This window comes from Dreissena polymorpha, chromosome 16, assembly GCF_020536995.1.
Source record: "Dreissena polymorpha isolate Duluth1 chromosome 16, UMN_Dpol_1.0, whole genome shotgun sequence".
NCBI classification, from domain to species: Eukaryota; Metazoa; Mollusca; class Bivalvia; order Myida; family Dreissenidae; genus Dreissena; species Dreissena polymorpha.
Window position 1 is genome coordinate 24,188,119 of NC_068370.1, and position 19,354 is coordinate 24,207,472.

Consider the following 19,354-nt stretch of genomic DNA (forward strand, 5'->3'; position numbering starts at 1 on the left):
GAACACTTACTGGTAGGTTAAAGCAACATAAATACTAAAACAAGAGATGTGTTCGTCAGAAACACAATGCCCCCTACTGCTCCGCTTTGAAATAAAATTTATATTTATCATTTGGCAGGTATAGAAATCATCTCCCTTTAAAGCTTAGTACTTCCCTTGGATTTTGTCCAATCCAACCGGGGAGGGGGGGGGGGGATCTCATAGCCAGAGTTCATAATGTACCTACTATAGCCTACTATAGACATGTTTGTTTATTTTTCATTAAAAAAAGTCCCGAGGTATGTAATGAACCCTACCATTCACAAATAAGTACAGTAAAGAAATGATAATTATATCATTAAAAAAAAGACAAATCATTCATTTGAGTTATAAATAATCAGTGTACATATGTACAGTACAGTAACTGTGAAAAGAAGTTAAATTCTTGGTAAGGAAATATATATGAGATTTATAATTATATAAATTACTTCCCTTGAAAATAATTGTCTCTAACAAATCTCTATTTTTAGTAGCAAATAATTAAAAGCCACTCTCTATTTTTAGGAGCAAATAATTAAAAGCCACTACCGTGACTATAGATTCACCACTCAATGTGCAGCTCCATGAGATACATATGCATGCCAAATATCAAGTTGCTATTTATAATAATAATAATAATTATCTCCCTTTAAAGCTTATTACTTCCCTTGGATTTGTATTTCTGATCTTAGACCTTGAAGGATGACCTTGACCTTTTACCATGATTTGTTTGTCAGAAACACAATGCCGTCTACTGTGCCACTTTGATTTATTTAAAAAATATATAAATATGGCAGGTTAGATAATTATGTCCATTCAAAGCTTATTACTTCCCTTGGATTTGTTTTTTCGATCCCTAGACCTGGAAGGATGATGTTTCACCTTGAAATTTTACCACTCAAAATGTGCAGCTCCATGAGATACACATGCATGCCAAATATCAAGCTGCTATCTTCAATATTTAAAAAGTTATGGCCAAAGTTATTATTTTTTCCGACGGATGGACAGACTGACATACTGACTGATGGACAGTTCAACTGCTATATGCCACCCTACCGGGGGAATAAAAACACACAAATTTTTCATAAAATATTTCTTAAAATAAAGTTAATCCACTAACAAGGGCTGTTTGTAAAACATGCAAGCCCCCCATATGGGCTGTCAGTTGTAGTGGCAGCCATTGTGTGAATACGTTTTTTGTCACTGTGACCTTGACCTAGTGACCTGAAAATCAATAGGGGTCATCTGCAAGTCATGATCAATGTACCTATGAAGTTTTATGATCCTAGGCCTAATAATCCTTGAGTAATCATCAGGAAACCATTTTACTGTTTCGAGTCACTGTGACCTTGACCTTTGACCTAGTGACCTGAAAATGAATAGGGGTCATCTGCCAGTCATGATCAATGTACCTGTGAAGTTTCATGATCCTAGGCGTAAGAATTCTTGAGTTATCATCCGGAAACCATTTTACTGTTTCGAGTTACTGTGACCTTGACCTTTGACCTAGTGACCTGAAAATCAATAGGGGTCATCCACCAGTCATTATTAATGTACCAATGAAGTTTCATGATCCTTGGTGTAAGCATTCTTGAGTTATCATCTGGAAACCATTTTACTGTTTCGAGTCACTGTGACCTCGACCTTTGACCTAGTGACCTGAAAATCAATAGGGGTCATCTGCCAGTCATGATCAATGTTCCTATGAAGTATCATGATCCTAGGCGTAAGCATTCGTGAGTTATCATCCGGAAACCATTTTACTGTTTCATGTCACTGTGACCTTGACCTTTGACCTAGTGACCTGAAAATCATTAGGGGGTCATCTGCGAGTCATGATCAATATACCTATGAAGTTTCATGATCCTAGGCCTAAGGATTCTTGAGTTAACATCCAGAAAACATTTTACTATTTTGAGTCACTGTGACCTTGACCTTTGACCTAGTGACCTGAAAATCAATAGGGGTCATCTGTTAGTCATGATCAATGTACCTATGAAGTTTAATGATCCTAGGCCTAAGCGTTCTTGAGTTATCATCCGGAAACCATCTGGTGGATGAACGGACTGACGGACGGACCGACATGTGCAAAACAATAAACACCCTCTTCTTCGAAGGGGGGCATAAAAATCAGTGTTCCTTAAAGCAATAGCCAAAATTTCAATGCTAAATGTGGTAAGGTTACATGGATTTAACGAGATACAAAATATATTCCAAGTGAATATCCTGCACCGATATCCGAAAATTTAAGAGCAAACACAAGATTAGCTTCGCTCGTATAAGTTCCGATATGGTCACAGGAAATTGAAATTTGGGCTATTGCTATAAGGAACACTGACTTTTTATGGATTTACTGTATTTTACGAAATATTTGTTGATTTCGAGTGTTTATGGGGCTTTAAGATTTCAAGTAGAAGCTTTGTGAAAACCAGCCTTTACCTTATAGAAACTTTAAAATTTCCAAAATTACAATTAAAATGCATTTAAAATCTTTACTAAACAGAGAAACATGTACGTTGCTCATGTTCCTAAAAAAAATATTGTCATAAGGACTTTTGTAAAGGGTAACTAAGTTTTGAGGAATGGAACGATACTGTTGTAAGGACAGGGATACAATTTGATTTGTTGTGACTATGAAACCTCTGAAAGTATCCAAAAGAGAACAAGAGATGTGTTTGTCAGAAACACAATTCTCCCTTCTGCGCCGCTTTGAAGCCATATATTTGACCTTGACCTTTCACCACTCAAAATGTGCAGCTCCATGGGATACACAAGCATGCCAAATATCAAGTTGCTATCTGAAGTGACATACAAGTTATGAGCATTTTTCGAAACCTAAACGTGAATCCTATACGCCAAGTGTGATGGAAGGACAGATGGACAGACCGATCAATATATGCCCTCCTTTGGGGGCATAAAAATGGTTGTTACCAGTCCTCAACATACATTTTACATTCCAAACAAGATCCACGCATCAGCCTCACCTGAGTTCAGTTCCTTCACAAGAGACGACATAGCCCCAGTGATGCTGTCTGCAGCTGACAGAAGATCGTTGCGCAGATTCTTCATATTCATTGCAGAACTTGACGGCTGAGAGAATGCCATCTGTACGTCACCCTCAAGCCCCGATAAAGTCACAGACTCCTGACCGGGCGTGTTTGGCACGGCCCAACTAGCGCCCCCGCCGCGCTCAGAAGATGGGCTAATGATTGGTGCGCTCAGTCGACCATGACTGTAGCTATTATAAGAACTGGCGCTTGTATTCGTGTCCGAGGAGTAATATGCGTTCTGGTACATGATGGGTACGCTAGAGCGGCCATGCTGGTAGCATCCACTCGTGTGAACGTCGCTTGGGGTGTTTGGGGTGTTGAGAAGGGGTAGGGGCCGTCCAGGGCTGGGGCTGTATGGGGAGATGGCGGTGGGTGAGGAGGCACTGGCTATACTGGCCTGGGGGGACGGGGGCTGACTCTAAAATGAAACAAGAGATGTGTTTGTCACAAACACAATGCCCCCTATTGTGCCGCTTTGAAGCCATAAATTTGACCTTTGACCTTGAAAGATGACCATGACCTTTCACCACTTAAAATGTGCAGCTCCATGAGATACGCATGCATGCCAAATATAAAGTTGCTATCTTAAATATTGCAAAAGTTATGACAAAGGTTAAAGTTTTGACGCCGCTTTGAAGCCATATATTTGACCTTTGACCTTGAAGGATGTCCTTGACCCTAACCTTTCACCACTCAAAATGTGCAGCTCCATGAGATACACACGCATGCCAAATATCAAGTTGCTATCTTCATTATTGCAAAAGCTATTGCAAAACTTTAACCTTGACTTTAACCAAGGTTTAAGTTTTGGGACAGAATGACAGACAGAATGACAGACAGACAGAATGACAGACAGAATGACAGACAGACAGGCCAAAAACAATATACCCCCGATCATTCGATCCGGGGCATAAAAAACAAACATTGATTCACAAAAGCAAAAGAAAACAAGAGCTGTCCCTATCATATGATGTATGGTCCTACAAATGCTTAAGTTGAACTAGAGTGTTAACAAGGTTTAACTATAGCTAAATAAGGAAAAATGCCACGCCCCCTTGGCAGCCATGTTTTTCCACCATCCGGAACCATTTTCGAACTCATCCAAGATACATGTATCATTGGGACAAATCATCTGACCAAGTTTCATGATATTTGGACAATAAATGTGGCCTCTAGAGTGTAAACAAGGTTTTACTAAAGCATGATATATAGCGATATTAGGAACAATGACCCACCACCTGGTGGACATGTTTTTTAAGCAACCAAAACCATTTTTGAACTCATCCAAGATATCATTAGGACAAATGTTCTGACCAAGTTTCATGAAGATCGAGTGTTAACAAGGTTTTACTATAGCCATATTAGGAAAAATGCCCCGCCCCCTGGCGGCCATGTTTTTCGGATGAATCTTCTGACCAAGTTTCATGAAGATCGGACAATAAATGTGGCCTCCAGAGTGTTAACAAGATTTTACTATAGCCATATATAGCCATATAAGGAAAAATGCCCCGCCCCTTGGTAGCCATGTTTTTCAAGCAAACGTAACTTTTTTCGAACTCATCCAAGATATCATTGAGACCAATCTTCTGACCAAATTTCATGAAGATTGGACAATAAATGTGGCCTCTAGAGTGTTCACAAGGTTTTACTATAGCCATATATAGCCATATAAGGAAAAATGCCCCGCCCCTTGGCAGCCATGTTTTTCAAGCAAACGTAACCATTTTCGAACTCGTCCAAGATATCATTGAGACCAATCTTCTGACCAAATTTCATGAAGATTGAACAATAAATGTGGCTTCTAGAGTGTTAACAAGGTTTTACTATACATGTAGCCATATAAGGAAAACTGCCCTGCCCCCTGGCGGCCATGTTTTTTCACCGATCTGGACCATTTTCGAACTCGTCCGAGATATCAATGAAACCATTGTTTTGACCACGTTTCATGATGATTGGGCAAAAAATTGTGACTTCTAGAGTGTTCACAAGGTTTCGCTATAGCCATATAAGGAATACTGCCCTGCCCCCTGGTGGCCATGTTTTTTAAGGGAACGGAACCATTTTTGAACTCAACCAACATATCATTCAGACAAACATTTTGACAAAGTTACATGAAGATTGGGCATCAAATGTGACTTCTACAGTGTTCACAAGGTTTTGCTTTTTTTTGACCTAGTGACCTAGTTTTTGACCCAGCATGACCCAGTTTCGAACTCAGTTGATGGGACAAATGTTGTGACCAAATTCAATGAAGATCAGACAATAACTGTGGCCTCTAGAGTGTTCACAAGGCAAAATGCTGACGACACACAACGTACGACGGATGATGGACAAAAGGCGATCACAAAAGCTCACCATGAGCACTGTCTCATCAAGTTTAACATTTGAGCCAATCTTTATATTATACATTAAGCTTGCCTTCAGCAATTTCATCAGTGCCTCGAGCTGAGTAACAAGATCTTTGCGACTGTCCTGCAGGGCAGACATGCGGTTCTCAAGGTCATCCTTGCGTTGTCGTAGCAACATGAGTTCGGCCATCAGCGTTGGATTGTATTGTGTGTTGGCCGTCTTTTTGGCATGGGCCTCCTGCTCCATTCTCAGCCGCTGAATTTCACGCATGATTTCTCTGAAATTTAAACATGAAAAATAATTTTAAGAAACCTGCACAGTATCTGATTATCTCACCAAATTACAATCACGAGAAACTGCAATAATATTGATAACATCCATGTACTGCCATGTACATCAAATTTAAGACATCTTCAATAATTTGCCAAAATTGATAAAATAATCATGATGATCAGTATGATAATTTAAAGTAATTAATCCTTTGCATGCTGGGAAATTTGTCGTCTGCTAAAATGTCGTCTGCTGAATTTCTAAAATTAGCATTATTTTTGCAAAGAATACTATCAGAAAAGCAAACAGTTTGGATCCTGATGAGACGCCACGTTCTGTGGCGTCTCATCTGGATCCAAACTGTTTGCAAAGGCCTTCAAAATTCGGTTCCAGCACTGAAAGGGTTAATTTTCCAGTGCAGACTCTTAATTGTTTGCATCAACTATATGAATAAGAGAACAATTGGGCAAGATGGTTATGTGGCTAAAATTAAAATGATTATGTAATAGTCTCTGACATGAGGGTTCAATATCTCAGGATAAATAGGCAATGAAAACAATTATAGTTTTATAAGTATTTTATTCAAAACAAATTATCTGAATATTTTGCTTGATTTTATAAGAAGAGAAATAAACAAGGGCTGTTTGTAAAACATGCATGCCCCCCATATGGGCTGTCCGTTGTAGTGGCAGCTATTGTGTGAATACGTGTTTTGTCACAGTGACCTTGACCTTTGACATAGTGACCTGAAAATCAATAGGGGTCATCTGTGAGTCACGATCAATGTACCTATGAAGTGTCATGATCCTAGGCAAAAGTGTTCTTGAGTTATCATCCGAAAGTCATTGTACTATTTCGGGTCACCGTGATCTTGACCTTTGACCTTGTGACCTCAAAATCAATAGGGGTCATCTGCGAGTCATAATCAATCTACCTGTGAAGTTTCATGATCTAAGGCATATGCGTTCTTGAGTTATTATCCGAAAACCATTTTACTATTTCGGGTCACCGTGACCTTGACCTTTGACCTAGTGACCTCAAAATCTATAGGGGTCATCTGCGAGTCATGATCAATCTACCCATGAAGTTTCATGATCCTAGGCGTATGCATTCTTGAGTTATCATCCGGAAACCATTTTACTATTTCGGGTCACCGTGACCTTGACCTTTGACCTAGTGACCTCAAAATCAATAGGGGTCATCTGCGAGTCATGATCAATCTACCCATGAAGTTTCATGATCCTAGGCGTATGCGTTCTTGAGTTATCATTCAAAAACCATTTTACTATTTTGGGTCACCGTGACCTTGACCTTTGACCTAGTTACCTCAAAATCAATAGGGGTCATCTGCGAGTCATGATCAATGTACCTATGAAGTTTCATGATCCTAGGCCCAAGCGTTCTTGAGTTATCGTCTGACAACCACCTGGTGGACGGACGGACCGACCGACCGACAGACCGACATGAGCAAAGCAATAGACCCCCTCTTCTTCGAAGGGGGGCATAAAAAGATGATAAACGATAAAATCTTGAATTCAATTTTTGGATTCTGCATACACAAAATGATAAAGCCCAGTGGAGTAAACTTTTCTTAATTCAGGCCTGAGGTATAAATCAATCAATTGAACAAATCTATTTTTAAATTTAAGCTATTCATAAATGGATTAATATCCCTCTCCCCCCTCCACACACACACACACATATTTGTCCGGTCACATCAACAACTTATAACTTTTTTTAAATAAATTAAAAACTATTTTATTTATAAGCTGCCAGAGACAATCTGATAATAATTTAAGATTCAGTATAACAAGCAAACTAAGACAAACTTACATAATTTCTATTGTATTCCAGAGCAATTGGACACAACTATAAATTCCACCAATGGCACCAATAAATCATAGTAAAGACCTGACAATGCCATATCACCACACCTACATCCACCTATCCATTGACATATAATCTTTTGACAAAAAGGGATGGTGGGATTGACCAGATGATAATTCAAATGGCATGGGGAAATTTATGTGGAAAATGTTTGCATCCGATAAATACCAGTCAAGCAGATAAAACAGTATCCAGCTGAATCCTACATGTGGAAATTGATATAAAACAACAACAATTTAATGACATATGGGAGTATTGTGTTATTGCTATTCATTAAATATTAACGGTGATTATTCTGGAGGCAATGTTGCAAGAATCTCTCATACAATCAAAAGCTCCTGTTGTATGAAATTCCAACATAACATTGGCCATATATTAAATGGCTTTATATATTTTATGGGTTTAGGTTAATGTCCTTTCCCAAATATATTTAAGGACAATATCTAACACTCACATGGGTTGTGCTCTGTGAAAAAGACGTTAAATGCATGTGCGAAAAGTTTCGTCCCAGATTAGCCTGCACTGTCCGCACAGGCTAATCAGGACATCATTTTACTCCTAAACTAGAGTTTTGCTAAGAAGAGACTTTCTACAAACGAAAAATATCATCAAAGCAGAAGTGTCATCCCTGATTAGCCAGCGTGGACTGCACAGGCTGATCTGGGACAACACTTTACGCACAGGCATTAAACCCCCTTTTCACAGAGTACGGACCATCTATATATACCCACAGCAAATGTCACATTTTTGTCACCTCATTTTACTCTCGTGTTCAGCTGCTTCTCTATTTAACCCAAAAATAGTTTAATTACATGTTGGACAAAATGCTAGACAATTGTAAGCTTCTTACTTGAACCCCATTTCATTGTGTTTATCTGATGAACCCTTATTTTAGATCAGATGTTCGTACTGATTTTTTTATAATGTATTAATTTAGGTTATAAGTCAATTTATATCGTTGGGATATCAACCTTGCATATATCAGAGCTCTGGATGAAATTTGAACCTATAGGATACTTTACCCCCTTAACTAATGGTCTAATACTATTTTTCTACATGACCATTCAAAAGAGTATGCATGCAGTGCCGGATTAGCACCATGGTGGCCCGTAGGCAGTGGAAATTTTAGGGCCCACACCACGGGCCCCTAGTCGACCTTAAGTGCTTACTAGAGCGCCAGTGCCCAGTTGATTTCACTCGTTTAAAAAAGCATTCCAGTGCTAAGGCTGGCAAGACTGGGATATAATGCCTTTAATCGGAACATAACATTGATATAAATTAATTGCTTTGCAAAGTCCTTAATAAGGCTACGAAAGTAAACAGTTATTTCGTCACGATTTCATGGGGCCCCTAAAAGTCTCGGGCCCATAGGCAGTTGCCTACTCTGCCTAAGTGGTATTCTGGGACTGTATCTATGGATTCATAGAGGGTATTTTCTGAGCTTTGTTAAAGGTTGATTCAAAATAAGTTTATATTTGTAAATATTTAACGTTTAAAGGGTATGAATTTTATTATCGTAAAATCCCAGAAGAGTTCAATCAAATACATTAAGAAATTAAAAAAAAAAAAATTCCCAAAATTTCCTTTTGGCAAGATTCAATGTTAAACAGTACCCCCTCCATAATTGTTTAAGTATTTCTGACCCCTTAAGTACAAGGTTTAAGGATATTTTTAAACAAGAGCTAAGCTTGTGAAACACAATGCCCCCTACTGCGCCACTTTGAAGCCATATATTTGACCTTTGACCTTGAAGGATGACCTTGACCTTTCACCACTCAATATGTGCAGCTCCATTAGATACACATGCATGCCAAATATCAAGTTGCTATCATCAATATTGCAAAAGTTATGACCAAGGTTAAAGTTTGGGACAGAATGACAGACAGACAGACAGGCCAAAAACAATATACCCCTGATCATTTGATCCGGGTTCATAAAAAAAACTCATAACTGAAGCTGTGGAATAGTTCTTGAGTATTATCCGACAATTTCAAAAAATGACAGAAATAGAAAACTGATAATCAATTCTACCATCAATCATTCACAATAAATAACCCAATATTTACCAATACTTAGCAAAATGCAGCCACAATATCTCACACTATGTCAATGACCAAAAACAGGTGGTAATGAAGAGAAATCAATAACAGAACAGAGGAATATTTGTCTTGTAAATCTGTCTCCACTGTAAGTCTGAATAGATGGAATATATTAATACTGCTTGAAAACTGAATCCAGTCTCATGAATACAGAGTTTTGTTTGCTGTGGAAAGTTATTATTTGAGACTTACGGAAAGATTCAGAATTCCTCCAAAAGTAGTGATTTAGGACGAGAAAGTTCTTAAGTGTTGATTGCTGTTTTGTTTTTTTGATGGTCGATTATAGCAGAAAATGGTTTGTCAAAAGAAGAAACTCTGGGGAGAAAAAAAACACCATATCCATACATTTGAGATGCGATTTGGGAAAACGGGACATAATGCATGTACCCAAATTTTTTACCAGATAAGCAAGTTCAGTCTTTGCTACCTTTAAACAAAAATACAAAACAAGTGAAAAATGCCATCCATGATTAGCCTGTCCAAACTGTACAGGCTTATCTTGAACAACACTTGATGCACATTGATTAAGCCCCATTTTCCCAGTCTGCAGAGGCAAATTTGTATAGCAGACTCCCAGACTTCTGTTTCCGAGTTGGACTATCTAAAATTGAATAGCCAAGATTATGAAACATTATTTAACTTCTTTTATGTTTTATGACTATATTGATTTATATGTTTTTCATCTACTGACTACCTGTTCTAGGTTAAGTTTGTATTTTCTTTAAGTTAAAATCTCCCAAGGGCAGACTACAGTGTCACACCTCAAGCAAGTATATACTTTTTCAATTACATCAATCTTATCCCAACACATGACTGAGGAATGTTAAATTATATTATATCAATTAACAATCTTTGTCTGGTTAGCACAGGCTAATCAGGGACGACACTTTCCGCTTTTATGACATTTCGTTTAAATGGAGTCTCTTCTCAGCAAAAATCCAATTTAGGCGGAAAGTGTCATCCCTGATAGCCTGTGCGGGCTGCACAGGCTAATCTGGGACGACACTTTACGCACATGCATTATGCCCTGTTTTCTCAGAACAAGACATACATGAATGTCAAGATATAAGGTACCTGTTCTTTTGTTCCAGTTTTCCAATCATTTCCCGCTGTGCCTTATTTGTGTCCACTTCAAAATTCATCTCAGCTGGGCTCCGGGTCTGAAAAATTTAAAATAAAATGATGAAAAATTGTCTGACCAAACATCGAATAAAGTAAGGGCAAAGGATAGAAGGGAACATAAAATAAACTGAGGACACGATGGTCAGGAGTAACATAAAAACACTAATGGCAAAAGGTAAGACGGTAGATTATTTTTTTCAACTGCTTAAATGCTTAAAAAGTCAATAAAAGCAAATTCTAAATGTATTTCTATTGTTCTTTCTTTTTCCATGTCTGTGTCAAAATCGGCAAAAACTTTTTCTCACCTTAATAATTGTTCAAGAAACATGATATTATTCCATAATCTCCGTACCTATGTCCAGTCATTTCAATGAGAGTATTATATCTTTGAAACTCCAAAATACAGTTTCTGTTTTTCTATGCAATTTATGTATGCAATTTTCAAACCCTAGCAATATCAAAATCATTGTGTGACATGACACTGCAAGATTAATGTCCTTCCAGCATGTTATCAGGCATTATATAGAGACATTCAGCCTATTTTAGTATCCATAGAGGAAATTGTCCAATTAAATGTCAATAAAATCCAGCCACCACAAACAGTTAATTAACTTTATAAACTTAACAAACAGATAAATATGTAATAAGTTAAAATAAAGCTAGAATCAACTGAAAACTATATTTTGATGAATTATTCATCTTCATAAACTCATTAAATACACATTGAAACAAATACTCAAAGAAGATAAAAGAAACAAGCATGCATCACTCTCCTATTATTATTTAGAAACAATTTGAACCATTAAAGGGGGTTTAATGCATGTGTGTAAATTGTAGTCCCAGATTAGCCAGTGCTGTCTGCAGAGGCTAATCAGGGACAACAATTTCCGCCTAAACTGGATTTTTTCTAAGAAGATACTTTTGTGAACAGAAAATATCATAAAAGCTGAAAGTGTCGTCCCTAGTTAGCCTGTGCTGACTACACAGGCTAATCTGGGACTACACTTTATGCACATGCATTAACTGAGACAGACTGAGGGGCCATTGTCGAAACAACAAGAAGTCGCTACAGGTAGATATGAATGCGGTAGAAGAAGTTTTGGTCAAAAATAAATTTGTTTGAATAAACTTGCGGACATTTCTTTGTTTGTGTTTTTACACTTCTTTATTGATGAATTCCGATGGGGATTGTTGTCGACATTCTGGAGAGCAGGCAAGGGTAGGTGCGAACGAGGTCTTTTTTGCGGATAACGGTAGGTGTGAAAGGGGGTCATTTTGCACTTCGTAATTGGCAGATGTTATTGAGTAATATGTGCCACGACTTGTTAAGACGCTAATTGACATTTGAGACACTAATTGACACTTGAGAATGTGAAGATATGCAATTGCATTTTGTGTGTATAAATATTGAACGTTCAACATTGGTGTACCTTAACAACTGTATCCCTGTCTCCCATGCGACATTCAAATTTACCGGTAATGCCTATGCTTTCCCCGAGGAAAAATCACACGATGTACACTAATTCTTATTTTCTCACGTTTTTCACGAAATGCACGTGGGCTGTTAATCTTTTGCTAGAAAATTACAAAATTGTCAGAAAAGTATAGTGCTATGCAACCCATGCTCCTAATCATAATGACGCTTCCTATTTTGAATGCTTAATTAAGCTTTCCAATGCCCCGGATTATTGGATTGTGCAATAGAAAAATGGCGGCCATTTTCGGTCCGATTAGGTGGTTTTATTGTCTTTAAATATTTTTTTCTCCATTTTTGCATTTAAACAAAGCCTGCGCGCTATACACGGGAGCGCGCTATACGTGGAAACCTATGGTAAAAATGATGTGAATGTATGTTATGAAGTAACAAATAACTTTAAGTACATACTTTCAATACCAATGTCAGAAAGAATGCTTAGCAAATTGCATGCAATAAAGAATTTATCTTAATATGTAATTTATGTATAGGATATTTTATTTAAATAGTTTAAATAACCAATATATAGCTTAATTACAGAACAAATATTAACAACTGATCTACATATTTTGCTAAGACATATGAATGTTTATATAACTGTAAATGTATGTAACTGTATCTGAGAAATGACTTGTATTCTATAAAAAAAGGAGTGGTTACTGCCCTGTTCTTATGACAGTAGACAGCGCTGATGGCTCATCAAAGATTCATCAAGCTAAATACAAGCTCTCTAATCAAACATGCAACACATGCAATATAAAAAATGTTCAAATTCTGAGGTAATTTTTATTGTTATAATGAAGTTCATGGAACTAGAATTGCATTTTTTGTATTTTTAATACTTTTTATAATAGATTAAGTCATCCTAACACTTAATAGTGTTAAATTTAACTGATGATTTAAGTTTAAACGTGTACCATTTTCTGGGTGAATACCTTACTAATTGAAAGTGATTATTGTTTCCAGAAAAATCAATATGTATTGAAACCAAACATGCTAATTTCCTTATTCGCAAATGTCCAACACTTGCAAACTCATATATACTTTTGTGTCAATTTCTCAACTTATCCACATTCCCTATTTAGTCAGCAATATGTATATCCATTAAATATTTCATTGCTACATTATTAACACTAAATAGAATTGCCCTTCTAATTTATTTTCAAACTGGAAGTGGCCTTAAATAGGTGCTTATATAAACTGTACACATAATATTCATTGTAAACACTGCAACAGACATAGAATAAAAGTATAAAATACAAATACCTTAATGAAACAGCATGATTTAAAGTCCCTTTATATTCAATAGAGAACAGAGCTAGTTCCCTCAGTTTTCAAAATCTTCACACATGATTTTATTTGGTATCTAAGAATACATTTGTATTTTTGTCTGTACTCAAGCTTTCAATTGGAAAACAAATACATTATTTTGAATGCTGAGTGCAAAAACAATCCTTCCTACATTTGTTATCATGACAAAACACTTTCTAAAGTTCTGAGTGCAACAGCAGACACAAGTCAATGAAGCCAATACTGGCCTGAAGTATGCAATGACACTCAAGTGGCTATGTGAAAAATAAAAAATAGTCGACCATAATGAACTGCCTTTGTAACCAACTTCTTTATATTAAATTCAAATCCATGCTAAAATAGGTTCCTATTACCGTAATGTGTATCCTTAACATCCATTAACTCTGCTGAAAACGGACAAATGACATTAAACTAAGTTTGCTCATAAAATCCAATATAAACCTTGTTTATAGTTTGCATTGAGGCTGCGATTGCTAATCTATAATTTACATTCTTAGCACATCACGTTGTCTCAATCAAGTTTTTCCCTTACTTTAAGCTCGACATTCTATCATAGAAAAAAATGTGTTTGCTATTCATAAATAAATAGATCATAATTCTCAATATTTGTCATTATTCCAACTGCATCCAGTAATGAATTTTCTTTTTTTTTGTAAAGTGCACAGAAAATATTACATAGATATTTACTTTTTTACAATCAGCAGTTATTTCCATCATTCTTTGTATTTTACTATCATTACTCCATAGAACAGTTACCTTGTTTTTTCTCAAGTCAAGCAAAAATAATGGGAGAAAAACAAAATTTTTGAATAATTAAACAGAGCACAGTGAATGAATGAATGAATGAATATCAACATGACCAATATATTGCCGCTTGTTGTGTTTAGTTCGCTGGCCGGACAGATTCATCATACAATTGTCACAGCCGATTACAGTTGGCTGGGTGAAAAGTGTACTGACCTTTTCCTTGCTGACAAAATAAATGCATTCCACTCATAAAGCAGTTCATTCTTGACAGGTCAGCAGTTCTTAAATGTGAATATCAGGCCTTCAAGTACATAATTGGAGGTTTTAAACATGCTATAATACTTCTTTTTCAAAAGTTCGTTTGGACTCATTACATGAAACTCTATTGAATAATTCCATTGTAAACCCACAATTAGACAAAAATAAATTTTCTTTATCAGTTGATACTCTTTCATACATATAAACAAATACATACAACCAATATAATCATCTGAAAAAATATCCTGTTCATATTTAAATTTAAATGTTGGTCAATCTATGACTAATTCTGATCAGTATCATTTCTTCTAATTCTACTTTCCAATTCCATAATTTCAACATCATTGCACTATGTTATAGATCAATGGTTAAGAAAGATACAACACCTGGGTGCTCAATTCTTGATGTTTTATCAGAAAAATATCATCAAATATTCTATTATGACAAAGCTTTCCTGTAGATCTAGGGGACAGTGAAACCAAAAACTGTATAAATACCACATCATCATCGCCCCAAATGTCAAGCACATAAAACATAATGGCCTTGTTTTTTCAATTTCAATAAGTTAATGTAAATCATTTAAGTCTGCCAGGGTTATTATGAACCAATAGCGTTTTATCCAATTTCTTGTAGATGAAATTCCAAATGGCAAAAGATCTTGGAAATTTTCTTTCATCAGACTTTGCAAATCAACTTAAAAGTTTGTTTACTGAAATTTTACTTTGAAATTCCAAATGACAATTCATACGGTGATGTATTTGTTTTACAACACTGATCAGAATCAGGTGATACTAAAATATGTATTTTAACACATCCATTCTTTTCAACTATAAAACCTAACATGCTGGTTCTCAGACTATGTGACCCCGCCCAATTCTACATACCTCTGACAGGTATACACTTATCAGTCATAATTATTTTCAAACTAAATCAGTTTGGTCAAGGTTTGAATCCAAAACCCATAATAGAACTTAACCACTGCAAAGTGACCTAATCAGTTCTCAAGCTGTGACTACATGTATCTGTGAAATGTTGGGCTGCATTGTCAAGGCAGAAATGGTTTGAATAGTCTTGACGTGTCTGGATTAAAACAAGAGCACCGCAACGGGTGCCACGCTCGGCTGCGGGTGCATTTTTGAAGAAATGAAAGCTTGTCAGAATTTTTTTATTTTTTTTAGAGATCACAGTGACCTTTACCTATGACCTAGTGACCCAAATATGGGTGTGGCGTGTAGAACTCATCAAGCTACATATGAAGTTTCAAAGTTGTAGGTGGAAGCACTTTGATTTTAGAGCCAATGTTCAAAACTTTGACAAAATGTTTAGGTTTTAGCACGAAGCGGACGGCGGACACGACACGACGCGCTGGCTATGGCAATACCTCTGGTTTTCTCCAAAAACAGCCGAGCTAAAAATTAAATGGTCTTGAAAATCTGGTAAAAGATTTAGAATTTTTTTTTAAATTACAAAATGTAGAGATATAGATCTATTTATCTATATTTCAAATTGAATGTTTAACTTAGCAGAATTTTTCTTTGTGTGATGCTTTAGGAGGCTATTGAGACCTGATTCACCAATGCTGGCAATTTAATTATTCAATTGACATTGTTTACATCCTGCTTGAACTTAGAACTTCTTCTACTAACCAATTTGTAAACATGTATTCGCAGGATCTACTTTTTTTAAGTGTATGTAGTTTAACAATTTTTCAGCCACTGGCTACAACAACAACAAAATTGCCCGTAAATCCCATCAAACACTTTACCAAGAACCGTGTTTATTCCATAGCGCACAACATATACACAAACATTAAGTATGTCCTTAAAGGTTATGTGAGCAACTTACAATCCAATATAATGGAATAAGATGAACGCTTGGAAAAAATCTGATGTTTTAACAAATACAAGTATTTTTGGAACCAAATTGATTCATTTGTTAAGGCTATGGTGTACAACTACTGTCTTATTAATTTAGTGGCTTAACTATATTTCATTTGAATTCCTTTAATACTTCCAGAAACCATGCCCCTTCACAAGAAGCAGGACAGAATGACGGATGGAAAGACAGGAAGAAAGATACAGTTGTAAGCTTATCAAATTCGTTTGCCATAAAAATTGGTTGTATCTCAAATATGTTATTTGTGTGCATAGATTAAACATCTTGTATAGCAAATCAATTTGGCTCCCTGTGGGGCTTTACATGTGTCATTGATCTGGCTATGGAAGAGGCAAGCTTATTTTTTTTAAATTACTGACAAAACAATTGCTTATACAAACAACAATTATACGACAGTGATGGTGGTACTCACAGCTTTGTTGACGTCGGCTGCTAGCCTTGCTGCGTATCTGGCTATCAGTCGATGTTCATCATCCGTTGACTGTGTGGAGGGGCCTAGACTGGTCTTCCCTGGGCTGAAAGACAGAGTTTGTTTCTTTATTTTGACCTTTCAACTTTTTTTTCTACAGTATTTTAGTCAGACAACTGTGCATCCAGTCTGTTCAGAAACTTCCCTGTTCGCTATACAGTTAACCAAGGTTTCGTGGTCTTGTTAGCAAACAGAGCAGCCTCTGATCAGTCTGCGCAGGTTGTTCTGGAGCTATGATGGTTGCATATGACCCATTTGTGTAAGATGCAGCTCAATCAGAAGTACAAAGTTGGCAACTGTGATGACTATGTTAGTTAATATCACTTACTAGTATTAGAAGTTCTTACAGCTAAAATTATGCACACATACATTGTCTTGAATCTCAGTTTGTTTTCAATATGTAATTCTAAGAGTGCATATATAAATACAGGCCCTAACAATCTCAAGCCTATTTACTTACCTTCTGTGTACCTGTGGGGATGAACCTATGGAGCTGAGATCTGGGGATCTGTCTCTCCCAAAACCATGGAAACCATTCCTTATAGTGCTTGGAGTGGCGGGACTTAAACACCAAAACGATCTAATCACTTGCACATAGCATTGTTCAAAAGCATTTAATTTAAGTAAGTAAGTAAGTAAGTTCAAAAGCATTTAATGAGTAAAAGTAAAACAATGCAATAATTTTAATGATTAATAGCAAGTCTTAAATCACTGTTGCCATGAAGTTGTGTTCTTGCAGGAGGGAGAGTTATTGTCCTTGCATTCTGCAATTCCAAATTCTATATCATGATTGGAAGTTAAAATTCTCATCTGTTCCTTACTAACCGTTATAATCCAAACAAGATGCACAATTTAAAGACTGTTGGACTATGCAATTAATCATGGCAATAAAAGAAGCACATCTGGTATGCTGCAAATTATTTTGTAAAAAAAAAATGTATAAGTTAAGGCAACAGAAACGATTATACATAATGCTTCATGCATCTTCTTGTTTCATGCATCTTTTTGCAAGCAGAAAACATAATATATAATGATTGCACATTTATTGAATATGCAAGTTTCATTATCATTATATGATCGGAATATTGTTAATAAAATAGCAATTTTACTAATTTCAATAAATCTTATTTAGAAGGCTAAAATATTTAATTTTACTTCATTTTGAACAGTCTATATAATGTTAAGCAAAAACAAAATGTCACGCATTATATATAGCATGTGAAACATATAAACTTTTATGTTCATTACTGAACACATGCAAGATAGAAGCAAAAACCTGTGTGAATTTTCTTTAACATATTATTGTAGAAATTTGTTAGTTAAGGTAGATTATTGGCAAATAAGCATTTACCTTCATTTCAGCAATCAGGGTGTTATCTTGTATGGTTTAATATGCATGATTCAGTATGACACAGAGTTGTCTATTGGACAATAAACAGCACACATGTTATTTTCTTACATGATCTGACAAAATATTCCAAAGTTATTATAATATAAGCTGCAATTTTAAATGTTCATCTCAATGCCCAACCCTGGACTTGGACGCACATCTCTGCTATAATTATTTTAATCAACAAGTTTATCTTATCATTACTTATCAAAATCCTATTCTGCTATTATTTTTCTACTTATTGCAACATTTCCTAATATTATACTTGTGTTTGAAATAAATTATAAAGGTAAATCAACGTGAGAAGTGACAACACATAGACAAGCTTTCTGTAAAAAACTAAACAGCTGAAGACAATAGATCTTTGAGGAAAATCTTTTATGATAAAATGCATGTTATAGGTACTGTTATGCATCACTATGTAAATAATTGGGTCAGGGAGTTTATTTACTGATCAGGCAGTTTATTTAGTGGGTATGTTTACTCATCAGGGAGCTTATTTCAACCATGCATGCTTGATGATGGGATGAATAGTGAGCAAGAAATGAGTGGAAGTGATAAAAGCTATTTTAAGTAAAGCATGCAGTCACATATAAATGATATCTTTGGTAAAACCATTGTTTTTGTTCTTGTGAGTACATTATAGTACAGTTTAATCATGTTGTTTTTTTAAGTTTTGAAAAACTCTTTTATGATATAAATCAAGGTAACATATTAATTCTTCAGACGCTAAATACTTCACAATTTAACAATCATTACAAATATGTGTTTTTTTCCACAAATATTCAATAAAAATCTAAGTCCAATTGAAAAATGCAGTTCCCCTGATTTGAAACCAATCTTAAACAAGGAAATTGTGGTCACTTTTTTGTGGCATGAAACTAACATGGATCTTGGTATTATAGATGTGTGTGAACCATGCAGGGTATAAAGACAACATCCAGCATATTTACACTATAACAGGGTGAAAGTCCGTAGGAGATTCATTACTGGAAGAAAAACACATTATACAAA

At 35.9% G+C, this 19,354-nt stretch overlaps 1 protein-coding gene across 1 annotated transcript in view; it reads right to left on the reverse strand.

Annotated features, from left to right (window-relative positions):
• LOC127861999 (dystrobrevin beta-like) overlaps positions 1-19,354 on the reverse strand; it is a 73,347-nt gene that overhangs the window by 13,721 nt on the left and 40,272 nt on the right. The window contains exons 10-15 of the mRNA XM_052400846.1: positions 19,294-19,329; positions 17,411-17,512; positions 16,894-16,996; positions 10,748-10,833; positions 5,487-5,694; positions 3,003-3,486 (exon numbers count right to left, since the gene is read on the reverse strand). Of these exons, the coding sequence (XP_052256806.1) occupies positions 3,003-3,486; positions 5,487-5,694; positions 10,748-10,833; positions 16,894-16,996; positions 17,411-17,512; positions 19,294-19,329 (1,019 nt within the window). The remainder of the gene's footprint in view (positions 1-3,002; positions 3,487-5,486; positions 5,695-10,747; positions 10,834-16,893; positions 16,997-17,410; positions 17,513-19,293; positions 19,330-19,354) is intronic.